The 14,111-nt window shown below is 37.0% G+C and overlaps 1 protein-coding gene across 8 annotated transcripts in view; it reads left to right on the top strand.

The window, feature by feature from the left end:
* The window catches only part of MYO5A (myosin VA), a 205,588-nt gene that overhangs the window by 85,389 nt on the left and 106,088 nt on the right, over positions 1-14,111 (top strand). For all 8 annotated transcript variants that reach the window (XM_025295614.3, XM_025295612.3, XM_025295607.3 and 5 more), the window contains exon 5: positions 10,262-10,418. In XM_025295614.3, coding sequence (XP_025151399.1) covers positions 10,262-10,418 — 157 coding nt within the window. The remainder of the gene's footprint in view (positions 1-10,261; positions 10,419-14,111) is intronic.

Below are 14,111 nucleotides of genomic sequence, written 5' to 3'. Positions count from 1 at the left end.
CACAAGGGGCAGAGAGTGCACCACTCTGCTTGAAGAGGGACAGGAGAGGTGATGGGATCAAAGAGATAGAGCAAGGGACTTTCACATTCTTGGCTACCTCAACTGGACAGCTGCCACAGGGCCATGAGCAGCTTAAACCACCCAACTGCTTCTGGGAGGAGGGTGCAGAATCTAATCACTGACAGGCTTTGGTAGTTTATTTAGGTTCATACCTGTTTCAGAGCTTTTCTCTACCAACTTGGTATCACAGGAATTCCTCAGCTCGGGTAGAAGTTCTGGTCGAATGTGTCTTCATGTCCAACATTGGTGCTTTTGCTCCAAGCCAGGACCCAGTTGCTCTTGGAACCTATGGCTCCCATGTCTAGCACAGTGCTGTTTGAACTGAACACCATGGTCTTGGTGACTTGTGACACAATGGTTTGAAAATCAAAATCGCTGTGTAAGCAGATGGAGGCATTGCTGGGTTTGGTGCCTATCAGCTAGCACATAGCAGAAGTGGGGTTTGACTTCACATTGTACAGGGTCTTACCCCTAAAGCCACATTGCTTGCATTGGGTTACACGGTGCTCAGTGCTAATGCAGTAACCTTGACCAGCCCTTAAGAAGACAAGTTAGAGGTGGAGCACATTTTTGTAGTTTTAAAAGTGGCATTGGTAGGTCAAAAGGTAGGTATAAATATATTGCCAGATTCCCTCTTAAAGAGTTGTTTTGGTTTGCATTTTTGCCTAAATTGTTCAAGAGTGTCTATTTCCCCATAGCTTTATCAACAAAATATGTAGTCTTTGTGTGTGTGTGTGTGTGTGTGTGCTTAGTTGCATCTGACTCTTTGCTACCCCATGGACCATAGCCCACCAGGTTCCTCTATCCTGGAACTGTCCAGTCAAGAATACTGGAGTGGGTTGCCATTTACTACTCCAGAGGATCTTCCCCACTCAGGGATCAAACCTGCGTCTCTTGCGTCTGCTGCATTGGCAGGGGATTCTTTACCACTGTGTCATGTTCTTGCCAGTTTAATGGTATCTTAATGTTGTTTTCATCTGCATTTCTTTAAATATGAATAAGTTTGAATATCTTTTCATATGTTTAAGAGCAGTTTCATTTTTTGTTTGTTTCTTTGTTTATGGGCTGAATTGTTGATTCAACTTTTTACATTTTTCTGTTGTTTTTTGTTTTTTTGATCCTCAATTTTAAGAGTTAAATATATATATATGTGATATATTAGCCCTTTATCTGTGTTATATTGCAAATACTTCCCCTTAATTTTATTTTGCTTGTAATGTCCTTTTCCAAGCAAATTTATTAATCTTTTTTATTTCTTTGAATTTTAAGTCACTGTTAGAAAACCTTTCTCTACACCAAAGCAAAAAAGATTTAATCCTCTTCTAGTGTTTGTATTGTTTTTATAGCTTACCTTTAGATCGCTGATCCCATTGGAGTTTATACTTTTGTATGATGAGACATATGGATCTAAATTTGTCTTTTTTCCAAATGGCTGCACAGTTATCTCAGTGTCACTTACAGAAGCCCATCTTTGCCAGTTATTTGAGATGCCACCTAAAATTTATCATGCCCTCAATTTTCTTATGTTCTTGGTTTAATTTCTTGGCTATATTTTTTCCTCTTCCTTTATTCATGTCCCAGTACCACACTTTGATTGTAGTGATTTTATAGTATGTTTTATGTTTGTGTGTCTGATACCATTAACCACCCCTCCCCCCACACAGTGTCTTTTTCATTATTTTCCTGGTTATCCTTAGGCATTTGTTTTTATATGTAGATTTTGGTATTAACTTATCCAACTCCGTAAAAAATAAAGCTAACTTTTGAGCAATAACATGAAGGAAAGGAGGAAGCAAGCCATTCAGATATCTGGAGAAAGAATATTCCAAGCAGAGAAATTAGCAATTGCAAGGACCATACAAAGCCTTGAGGACTTTTGTAGCATATTTGACTTTTTTCTCTGAGTGTGGGTTTTGAGCAGGGAAATGACATGATCTGGCAGCTGTGTTAAAAATTCATGATAGATTCCTACCAAAAATGTATATCCTGAATCTAATCATGAGAAAAACTGTAAATGAGGTGTATACTGAAAAATAGCTCTATATACTCTTTAAAATTATCAAGATCAAGATAGTCAAAGAAAGGCTGAGGAACTGTTCCTGATTAAAGGAGAGAGTGGAAACATGCCAGTTAAATGCAGTGAATATTTGGAATTGAATCTTGATGATGAGGGAGACAGGGTAACTTTGTATGGGGCAATACTGGATGATTGTAAAATAGGAATATAGACTGTAGATTAAATAATAGTTTTTTGTCAATTTTACATTTCCTGATTTTGATCACAGTAGATATGTAAGAGCAATGTCATTGTTCTTAGGAAGTATACTCTAAAATATGTAGGAGTCATCATGTCTATAACTTACTCACAGATGTTTCAGAAAATATCAAAATAAGAGAAACAGAGACATTTATGAAACAAATGAGCAAAATCTAAACAATTGGTGAATCTGAGTAAAGCAGGTACAGGAATTCAGTTTACTTTTTTTGCCATTTTCTATAAGTTTGAAATCATCTCAAAGGTAAAAAAACAAACAAAACCAAAGGACTGAATGTATTGCAATAAGGGTCAATTCCAGGTAACTAGTTAGGTGGATTTTGTATTGATCCAAGCAAGAGCTAATGATAACCTAATAGAGAATAATACAATCAGAGATGGTGAGAAGTGGATGGGCTCTGGATAAGTTTTTAAGGTGAACATAAGAAGGCTTGTTTATATGGGGGTATGAGAGAAAAAGAGAAGTCAGGGATGGTGGCAAAGTGTTTGGTCTGAGCACCTAAAAGGTTGGAGTTGCTGTTTACTGAGATGGAGGAAATTCAGGCCGAGCAGGTTGTGCATGTAGGGGTGGAAGTGTTGGAAGAAGAAGGGGGTGGAGTTCCATTTTAGATATTTAAGACTGAAATGGCATTTTCGACATCTATCTTCAAAGCACAGTTGACACAAGTGATTCCTGCCCCGTAGATACATGTCCAGTGACAGCAGCATAACTAGGATCCTTGGCTCATTACTTCTTTCTCAGCATGATGCTTACAGAGAATAGTGTCCTCATAGGAGATTTTCATAGACTAGCCTCTTAATTTTAACTGTCGTGTCAGCTTACAGAAGAGAAGAACTCAGTGGGCTGCTATGTCTGTTTGTCTTCTCATATTTTTGTTTCACATTCTTATCAGTCTTTTCTCATCCTGAAACTGATTGGTCTCTGATAATTAAAGCACAGTATTATTTTCCTTAAAACATCAGGGCTTTTTTTTTTTTTAATTTCTTTTTTCTCTTTAAAACCAAGTAATATTGATTGCTTGATTTGGTATTGTTTTCCTCCACTGTGAATGGTAGAGCAAGTAAATTTTATTGATTGTTTCATTTGTGGGTTTTCTTAAAATAAATTTGAGAGTTACATGCATAACCTTAGTGTAAGGGAAACAATATCCATACTAGTCGAAGCTACATAAACAATTAACTATATAAGCTTAAATCTTCTGGTCTCCCTGGACCTCAGCTTATATCCTGAAATAGAACACTTGCACTAGATGATGTAGCTTTACATTGCAGACATTCTTTGGTATGCATTTGTTTCCATTTGGTTCATGGGGACTAATGCAGAAGTCTTTTACTCTTTCCAGTGAAGGGCAAACCATGATGAGGAGCTTGGAGAGAAGCAGAAGGAGCATAGTATAGACTTTTCATCTGGAAACTAAGAGATGTGGAGTGTAACAACTTACCTCTGCTTTAACCTTGGATAAGCCATCTGACCTCTCTGCATTATCGTTTCCCCCAACCAAGAAAAGATAATATTTATCGTGCTTACATCAGAGATGAAAATTACCTGAGATGATAAACATAAAAAGCATTTTGAAAAATACTGTTTAAATCTAAGCTCTTTCTATCATCACAGTCTTCATCATCACGGAGTCTCACGACTCTACTGCTAGGCCTTTCCTTAGGGTGGGCCCTTTCTGCATGTGTTTAGGCAGTCTCCGAAGCTTCACTCTGAGTTTCATTGGCCAAGTGGATGCTGGCTGTTATAGATAATAAAATCTCTCCTGTTACTGCCTGTGACTCACCAGCCATGTGGTACCAATTATTTCTACTTATACAGATATGAAGTAGCACATGCTATGTGATAAGGAATTTTATATATTATATATATAGGGACTAACTTGTATTAGTAATTAGGAGCTACCATATTTAGAAATATACTGTGTGCCAAGCATGGGGTCAGGCATGTTACCTCTAATTTCATTGTACCCCTGGGAGCAAACATCATCACTCCTGCTTTACAAATGAGGAAACTGAGGAAAGTAACTTTCAGACCATTGTGCTAATAGTATGTGGGAACTGATGTTTGAATCCGGCTCTGAGTCTCCAAAGCCTATCTTCTTTGTTGTTTCATTTTCTTACTTCTAATTACATGACCCTATTTCTATATATCCATTACTGGAAAAAACAGGCTATTTCTTTTGTGGCATCTTTACATTAATTTCACGGGCTCTATACTGATGAAGGGCTTCCCTGCTGGCTCACTGGTAATCTGCCTGCCAGTGCAGGATACATGAGTTCAGTCCCTGGGTTGGGAAGATCCCCTGGAGAAGGAAACAGCAACACACTCCAGTATTCTTGCCTGGGAAATTCCATGGACAGAGGAGCCTGGAGGGCTACAGTCCATGGGGTCACAAAAGAGCTGGACATGACTTGACGACTACACAATAACACATACTGATGAAACAGGGAAGTCAAAGTGACATGAGAAGAACTGACAGTCATATGACAGACTTCTTAGCAGGAAATGGATGTATCTCTAAGGAACACTTGTTTTCATTTCCTGAGTAATCTTTCTGCCTCTGTACCCCAGCTTTCATTGGTGCACAGCACAGTCTTAAAGTAAATACTTCTACTTAAAAACTAATAGGACGTATTGTCTTATTTACTTATTATCTAGTAAGTTTTAGAGTTTAAATCTTTTCTTCTTGGGATTAATCAAAGGCAGAAATCTTGGAGAAACAGAGCAGAGCCTATCTTAATGCTTGGCAATAATAAAAACGTAGAAAAACTTTGCACCTTCTAACTAGAGAAATAGAGACTACAGTCTCAAGTAAAAGCCATATCACAGTAAATACATAACTTTGGAAGAAAGCATTTTATTATACTAGCTTAATATTTTTCTTTTTTTTTAATCAAGGGATTGAATAAGGGAGAGCAATTAGATTGAGTGCCTATAAAAAAAATAAACCTCTAGATTTTGTTTCATGAGAATATGTTCACTTGTAAGCTAAAAATTAGACCATGGCAACACCTGAGAGTTAATACTGAGGTGAGTGGATATAGTAAATGTATTCTGTGTGAGTCAGGCTGGCAATATTTAGTTTCCTCATTGATGACTTGGATATGAATGGAAGGTATGCTCATTAAGTTTGCAGAGAACAAGATGATGGTCTTGGAAATGTGAATAGTATTCAGCATGAGCACAATAAACTAGAGAGATTATGTTTTTAAACAGTAAAGTTCAGAAGGAAAATATGTAAAATAATACACCTGATACAAAATGAAATCCTGATAGATATAATCTAAGGAAAGGCTGGACAGACCAAACAGATACAGATTGAAGGAAAATAGACTAAAGTATAACATCTCTCTCTTTCCTCAACCCAGAGTGGATATTCTATCCTTGAATAATTTAGTTCCTGGGGTTTCAGGTGCTTCTCCATAGTTTAATTCTATTGCCTTTTCCCATACAACCTTGTTTCTCGTTATTATTATATATGAGTCAATTCAGGCATCACCTTCTCTAGAAAGCATTTCCTGGCATCTCCTCCTCATATCTCCCTCTCCTTCTCCATGTTTTCATAAGATCCTGGGTAGACCTCTTTCCTTGTAATTGTTGTTGTTGTTGTTTAGTCGCTAAGTCATGTCTGACTGTTTGCAACCCCATGGATGTGTAACCCGCCAGACTGCTCTGTCCATTGGATTTCCCAGGCAACAACACTGGCGTGGGTTGCCATTTCCTTCTCCAGAGGATCTTCCCAATCCAGGGATCTAAATTGCATCTCCTGTACTAGCAAGCAGATTTGTTACCACTGAGCCACCAGGTCCACTATATTTTGACTATAGTTTTCAGTCTGTCTCAATAGGCCATGACTGTAGAGTCTTCTATCTTCATAAAGTGTTTGGCATATTGTGACTACTCATTTCATTGTTTAATGAATGAATGAAGCAGTATTTTAGGGTGGTAGCTTTTGATTCACATTATAGCCTCTGGAAGTACTATTGACTAAACAGATCACAAGAGTTCACTTTTACTTCAGGGAACCCAGTACCCAGGCCATTTAGGATCATTGCAGAGACATTTGAGAGGACTGGCTAAGCTAGAAATCATAAATTCTCAGTTCCTGCAGCCTTAGGATGCTCCAGATTGATTTGTCCTTGATAAAGAATGGTAAATCTGTATTCCTTAATTTGGTTTTATCAGGTCCTTGAAATGATATCTACATCCCAGTAGTAAATGAAGGGTCTTATAAGGACGCGAGCACCTTAAGGATCAGCTAATCACAATTTGGAAGAACAATAAATTATTATTTACATATTTGCACACTTTCAACATTATAAAACTTAGAGCTCAAATAAGTAGAGTAGGATAGACTCTGATATTCACCTTAAAACCATAAAGTTTTTTATCCTTTATGTTTTTGGCTGTTTTCTCCCTATCTCTATTATACTTTTCCTATTTTTCCCTTTTCATATCTTTATTATGTATTACCCTTCTTCCTTTTATGTCTCTAGTTGTCTTTCTTACTTCTACCTATCTCTGCTTTTGTCTCTTTTTGACATTTCATCCTGTGGCCACATATAGCTGAACAACATTTTAAAGATGACTGTACATATTTTATACACATTTCTATTTCCTGTTCTTCATTTAAAAGCAGGCAGAAAGAGCTTACATTTTTTTTCCCTTTGTAGCCCTGTGTTGATTTTGACCATCTTAGATTCAAGGGTCCTACAGAGAAGAAATGTTTGGCCATGTCAAATATAGCCCTTTAAGACCATCTGAGCATCTGTAGGCCTGTCCTTTTTCAGTTGTACTTGATCCCAAGAGTTTACCTGGCTTAGAGTACAGGCTGTGGCATATCCAACATCCTAAAAATCAACTCTGGAGTTAAACTTTTAGTTTATAGTATTAATAGTTTAGAATTAAGAAGGACTTTGGGTGCTATTTAATCATTAAAATGAGGGAAACTGTGACCCAGAGAGGACATGCAGTTGCTCAAAGTCATGAAATTGGTAAATGACAGGTCAAAGATCAGAGCCTGATTCAGAGAAATTTCTATAATGAAAGAGTGGTGCTTATTTATATACTGGAATGCTCTACTAGGCTTGGGGAAGAAGGGAAGCCTCTGCCCAGAAGCAAGGGATATAATAAATATTGGAGTCCCTTTAAAACTGCTGGTCATGTGGATCCTGAATCCTAAATCTCCTAGAGAAGAAAATGTATCTGGTGTGTGCTTGAAATCACTGTGTGTATGTGTGTATTTGTACAAATATGTGTGATCCACCTGAACAATCCTTAACCTTATCTCCTTTCAGAGTTCTCTTTTTCCCCATGGTATAGGAAAGGGCTACTACATAATGAAGTTTAAATTTTTTGATATAACATTTTATCACGCATGCCTGCTTACTCAGTTGCTCAGTCATGTCTGACTCTTTGCAACCCCATGAACTGTAGCCCACCAGGCTTCTTTGTCCATAGGATTTTTCCTGCAGTGGGGGTGCCATTTCTTTCTCCAGGGGAATCTTCCTGACTCAGGGATCAAACCTGTATCTCATGCATTGGCAGGTGGATTCTTTACCACTGAGCCACCTGGGAAGCCCCAACTTTTTATCATAAAGACTTGAAATGGTATATGAAAGGCAGTACAGTTTAGGATAACAGTTCCCACTAATATTTCCTTTTCATCAGACTAGCGGAAGCCTCTTCATCTTGTTTATTGTTGGAAGGCATGCTGGGAGAATTTTGTCAAGGTAGCTGTCACACAGGGGATAGTGACAGAGCTGATCATGCAGGAATTAAGAAAAGATACTTTGTCTAATTATATTATAGAAGGTAATCCAAAGACTGGTGATACTGTCCTTTGATTAATGTATCTGAGAACATTAAAATGTTCTAAATGACTGAAAAAGAGAAAGGTGGTATTGGTCCTATAATGAGAACTGGTTAAGAGTGATTTATCTTGAAATCATTTTTACAGATGCAGTGAGAATATCTGAGTCTAGAAATTCAAATAAAAGGGAATGAGTTGATGACTGTGAGATTCAAGGATTTTTTTTAGAAATGAGAATTATATGCAAGCTTTTACTGTTAAGTATTAAATATTCCTTAGTGTGTCACCCAGGTCCTAGTTTTCCCCATAGTATGGGAGTCAAAGTGTCAGAACAGGCTGTTTACCAGCCCTGGTAGTGTGATGTGAACTACTTAATCAGGCCTGAGTTGGATATTCCCATTGTACTTTTCAAATTTTCTAAAATAATGTGGTAAGTCCCATTTCTCAACGAAAAAACAGCCTTTATCATAGAAAAATCTTTGTACTTTGGAAACTTATTGTGAGTACTTTTGATTCTACCACTTTGGTTTCTCTTAAACCCACCTGCCTGTCTCAGTCAAGACCACCACAATCTTTGTTCAGACTTTCATATCTTTTCATCTGGATCCCCTGCCACTCATATCCACATTGCTGCCAGAGTGATTTTACTGATTAGATTGTTTATTTTCTGTTTAAAACCCTGAAGTAGCACTCTGTAACCTTTAGGTAAACTTCAAATTCTTTAACATCTCATGTAAGATCTTTGTGATCCACTTCTTATTAACCTCTGTGGCCTTATCTGTCCTTACTTCATGTTCTAGCCAAATTGAATTATCTAATGTTTCCTAACTTCTCATGCATCTGAGCCTTCGCTTATGTTATCTCCTTTCCCTGGAATGTTTCTTTCCTAACTTCTTCCCTTGCTTTCTCTTACTCATCTTTCTAGACTTTGCTGGATCATCTCTAGGGAGCCTTCCTTGATCACCTCTTCTTCTCAATACATTACATTTATTATAGTCTTTAATTATTAGTTTGTCTTTCCTCTCAGACCATCAATCACTGGAGGATACAGATCATAGCTTTTAAACTTGTATCCCTTGTATCTAGCACCTATGTTTGGTGTGTAGTAGGTGTTTGCTAAATCCTTGTTGGATAAGGAAATATCTTTTAAAAGATGAAAAGGTCATCTTCTGTAGTGAAATAACTTCCCAATCTTGTGGCGTGTAGGATAGTTCCACTAAAAACCCCTGAAATCATCTTGTCTCTATAAATTAAGGGCACAAAGGATACCACCTTTATGAACTTGTTCAGTTAATTTAATGGGTTGTAGCTGATTGCTAGTTTCATCTCAGAAAGTTTTAGTTCCTGCTTCTGCCCAAAGTCATAGCCAAGGCAGACTTATTCCTAGACTCACTTTCACTCAGTGCACATTTACTAAGCATTTGTGATGTGTAGACTCTGGACTAGGTGCTGGATATTAACAGTATGGTAACATAGGTCCTTATCCTCAAAGAAATGTTAGTCTTATGAGCCAGTTCATCACCTAGAGTTTTGAGTCACTGTATGAGTGAATTAAAGAAGTATGTAATAGTAGATAGTCTTTGAGTTCTAACATATTTGAATGAATCAGCCAGCAAATGAACTGTTTGTTCTCTGGTAATGAGGGTACTTTAATAAGAACTGGAATTTGTGAGGGATACTACTTTATGGACTGTTAGCCAGTAGACTATTTGTCATTTTAATTAAGTAGTATTTTCTTCTAAATTCACTTGCAGTAACTCCTGTCTCTTCTGAAGGTGGTTGACAACAGTGCTGTAATATACAAAAATAATTTTATTAATAAAGTAATATATTTGAGATATGTACACACAAAAAATTCAGACTGTTACAGATTCATTCTTAGATGCAATGCTCTCAAATTAATGCTTGATATCTTCTTCTCCTTCTCTATTCATTGTTACTTGGTAAGTTGTTCTTTTCATTAGGAAATGTTGTTCTTGGGTTCCTTCTCACAATTTTGCATGTGTGAACCAGCAAGAACTCACCTTGGCTCATTGATGAGAACACAGAGAAAATGATGTTAATCACATTTAGAAGTGGGCAGTAATGTCAGTTACTCTTCTTTGTTTTACAGAGATGAACGAAATCAGTCCATCATTGTAAGTGGAGAGTCTGGGGCAGGAAAAACAGTCTCAGCTAAGTATGCCATGAGATACTTTGCAACAGTCAGTGGTTCTGCCAGTGAAGCCAATGTTGAGGAAAAGGTGTTGGCTTCCAACCCCATCATGGAGGTAAGACAGCAGCAGCCACGGCCTTCTTAGTGTATCCTCTCCATAAGAACCACACTGAAAAATTTGATTGAAACATCACATGTCAGAAAGTTTGGGACCTCCCAACCACTAAGAGTAGGAAAATACTGTTCCTGATATTAGTAAGAGATCTAGGAAAAGTAAAAATTCAGTAAAGTAGGCATTTTAAGTAAAGTCCAGCTATAAAGGATTCCACTGTATTCCATAAACCTGTGTTTTTAACCTACCACTACATTGTTGCCTCCAAGTAGCTGGCAATGGCACTTCTTTTCCTCAATTAATGGAGTTGTATCTATTGCTGCTTGTACTAGAAGTATAAGCTACTCCTTTCCCCCCCAATCCTGAGCTTATTTAAGCTCCTTCTAAAACGTAGGATTCACTATGCTCAAGCATGATGAGTTTTATTCTTCCTTTACCCACATTTTGTTTTCTGTATGTAGTCTAACCTGTTTAGCTGTAAGTTTTTATATTTTTACAGGTAGAACTATAAACTTAAATCATGATCTTGGAAACATTTTTATGCATGTTTCTGTCCAGCATATCACACAGTTTTAGATTAGAAAAAGAAATTTACTAATATAAATTCTTGAAAAAAGGAAGATCTGTTAAAAGATGTCCTTTTCCCCCCTTTTGTTAATTTAACTTTTTTTTAAATTTTTTTTATAATGTCGTGTTGGTTTCTGCCATTCAGCAACACAAATCAGCCATAACTATATATACATCCTCTCCCTCCCTAGCCTCCCTCCCCTCCTTGCCCATCCCATCCTTCCAGGTCATCACAGAGCTACACAGCTCTGTGTACACAGTTGCTATGTACACTGTTCCTGTGCTACACAGCAACTTCTCACCAGCTATCCATCTTACACCCAATTGTGTATGTATGTTGATGCTACTTTCTCCATTTGTCTCACTCTCTCCCTCCCCCAAGACCATTCTCTAATGGAGTCCATCTGTATCTCCATTCCTTCCTGCCAATAAGTTCATCAATACCATTTTTTTCAGATTCCCTATATATGTGTTAATATATTTGTTTTTCTCTTTCTGATTTACTTCACTCTGTATAACAGGCTCTAGGTTCATCCAACTCACTAGAACTGACTCAAACCCATTGAAAAGATATCCTTTCAAAAGTAGACTATATATACAAAGTAGACATGCTCAGACCAAAGAAAACAGACCTTTTCATGTGAAAATTTGAGTATTTTAGGATTTGTAACTGGAGGATTATTTGTGTATTGATGTGATTTTAGGAAAGTTACATTAAATGGAGAAAATAAGTCTCAGTAAATGGAGAGAAATGACTTTGGACATGCAGAAACAAACCTTTTTTTTTTTTTTTTTTTTTACAATAATCCTAGTCAGCATTCTTTATTCCTGTTTATTTCCCTTTGTCAAGTCTTATTTGTCACCCAAACACAGATGGCGTTTAGAACTGGCTGGTACACCAGTGATACAAGTGGTTTTTGCACTAATCAGTCCAGAGGTAATTGTGCCTGGTGTGCAGTGCTGTGTGTGACACTTTATTATAGTATGCTGTGACCCCTTGCCCACAGGGCTACCTTCTAGAGCAGCAGGACTTCTGTTCTTGGGATTGAGAAAATAAGAGATGTTGGGGAAGTTAAGAGCCTCCTGGGCTGGGGGAGCTATGGAAAGAGAACTGGAAATGTTTTCTGAAATAGCATGGACAGGAGAAAACAGATGCTTATGTCAAAAGAAAGCAGTAAAGATCTTAAGAAAATATTAAGATTTTGAAAGAATTTAAACTATATAGATATAATGGTAGATCCTACTCATGTTACTATTGTGATAATATAGTCTGTATAGCCCATTTCTTGTTTTGGTTTAGATAACAGCAAGGATTTACTTTCTGCCATTCTTTTTACTGTTTTTGATCATAACAACAAATTCTTGGTGTTCAACAGTAGTTTAGTCCATTCTTAGTCCCTAATGTTAGAAGATACCAAAGTCCTGATTATGATGGCATTAGGAAACCCCATCTCTTCTAGATTCAGACTGTATAATAACATATAAGTCTGGAATGAAGCTTCTGGAATATGTCTAGTTGAATGAAATATTTTATGACCTTCTATATTCTAAAAAATAACTACATTTTTTCCTACAACACAGATTTGTATTATGTAGGAGTGATATTAAAAATTTGAAATGGCTTCAGATACTACTTTTTAAATACAGTTATAAGGAATTTACCTCATTTTCTAGGAAGAACAAAAAAAAATAAAGACAGCAGTTATACATTTTTAAAAATTAATTTATTAAAATTTTTAATGACAGCAGTTATGCTTAGCTGCTTCTTTCTATAATATTGTTTAGTTTCTCTGCAGGAATTTGGATTAATAAAATTTGTTAAAGAGATAACTACTTTTTAACAATTACAAATAAGGGCATCCCAATTTGAAAGGTTAAAATGGAATATAGGGCTGAAAAATGGTGACAAAGGGTTTACAGTTACAGGAAGAAAACATAGGTAAAATATTGAATATGTGGCCTAGAAAATTTGTAGCATTTAAGCCTGCCTCAGGATTATGTCTCTGTATCAGAGCCCTTTACTGTGATGTCAAGAAAGGCATGTCTATGTCTCCAGTGATTACAGTCATCCCACACCTTGAACATTGTAGCCCAGTGACTTACGGGATTTGCACATTATCCTTTGGAAAGCCAGCAGCTCCTCATCCTCAGCATAGACTCCTTTTGCAAAATGCAAATGATGTACAGAGAAATAAATGATTCTTTTTTGCTCAATTTTATGACATTTGCTTTTTCGCCCTTCTTATTCCCTAGAAATTTTTATCCTAAGATAGGGACCAGGAAAGTGATGGGGGCGCACTGGGTCTTAATAGTTCTTTTTCCTCTTTAATAAATTGTAGTTGAAGATTTCCATCTCCATTTAGTAAAGAAGAATAATGCACTCAACATGTCATTGAAATCAGTAGTGAAATCAAGACCACAAAACTTCTTTCCTTTAACAATTTCTTGCTGATTGAAATGAAAAGAGCATTAGGGAGGCTGTTATAAATACAGTACTTGTAAGGCTGTTGAAACACTTAGAGGGAAAGGACAAAAGGCACTATTTATATCCAGAACCTTGTTTCCGTATCAGGTTAAAGGCTTAGAATCATATAGTTTTATTTTTGAAAGGGATGCTACTGCTCATCTATTCTAGAAGCTGAAGCTGAATGGTTCTATGAAGACCTGCAAGACCTTCTAGAACTAACACCCAAAAAAGATGTCCTTCTCATCATAGGGGACTGGAATGGAAGAGTAGGAAGTCAAGAGAGTACTCTGTTACCTGTACTCCAGTTACTTGGAGTAACAGGCAAGTTTGGCCTTGGAGTAAGGAATGAAGCAGGGCAAAGGCTAACAGTGTTTTGCCAAGAGAATGCACTGGTCTTAGCAAACACCCACTTCCAACAACACAAGAGATGAGTCTATCCATAGACATCACCAGATGTTCAATATTGAAATCAGACTGATTATATTCTTTGCAGCTGAAGATGCAGAAGCTCTATACAGTCAGCAAAAACAAGACCTGGAGTTAACTGTGGCTCAGGTCATGAACCCCTTATTGCTAAATTCAGACTTAAATTGAAGAAAGTATGGGAAACCACTAGGCCATTCAGGTATGACCTAAATCAAATCCCTTATGGTTATACAGTA

Source organism: Bubalus bubalis, chromosome 11, assembly GCF_019923935.1.
Source record: "Bubalus bubalis isolate 160015118507 breed Murrah chromosome 11, NDDB_SH_1, whole genome shotgun sequence".
In the NCBI taxonomy this organism is placed as follows: domain Eukaryota; kingdom Metazoa; phylum Chordata; class Mammalia; order Artiodactyla; family Bovidae; genus Bubalus; species Bubalus bubalis.
The sequence above is the reverse complement of the archived record's forward strand: the minus strand, read 5'-3'. Positions and strand labels throughout refer to the sequence as shown.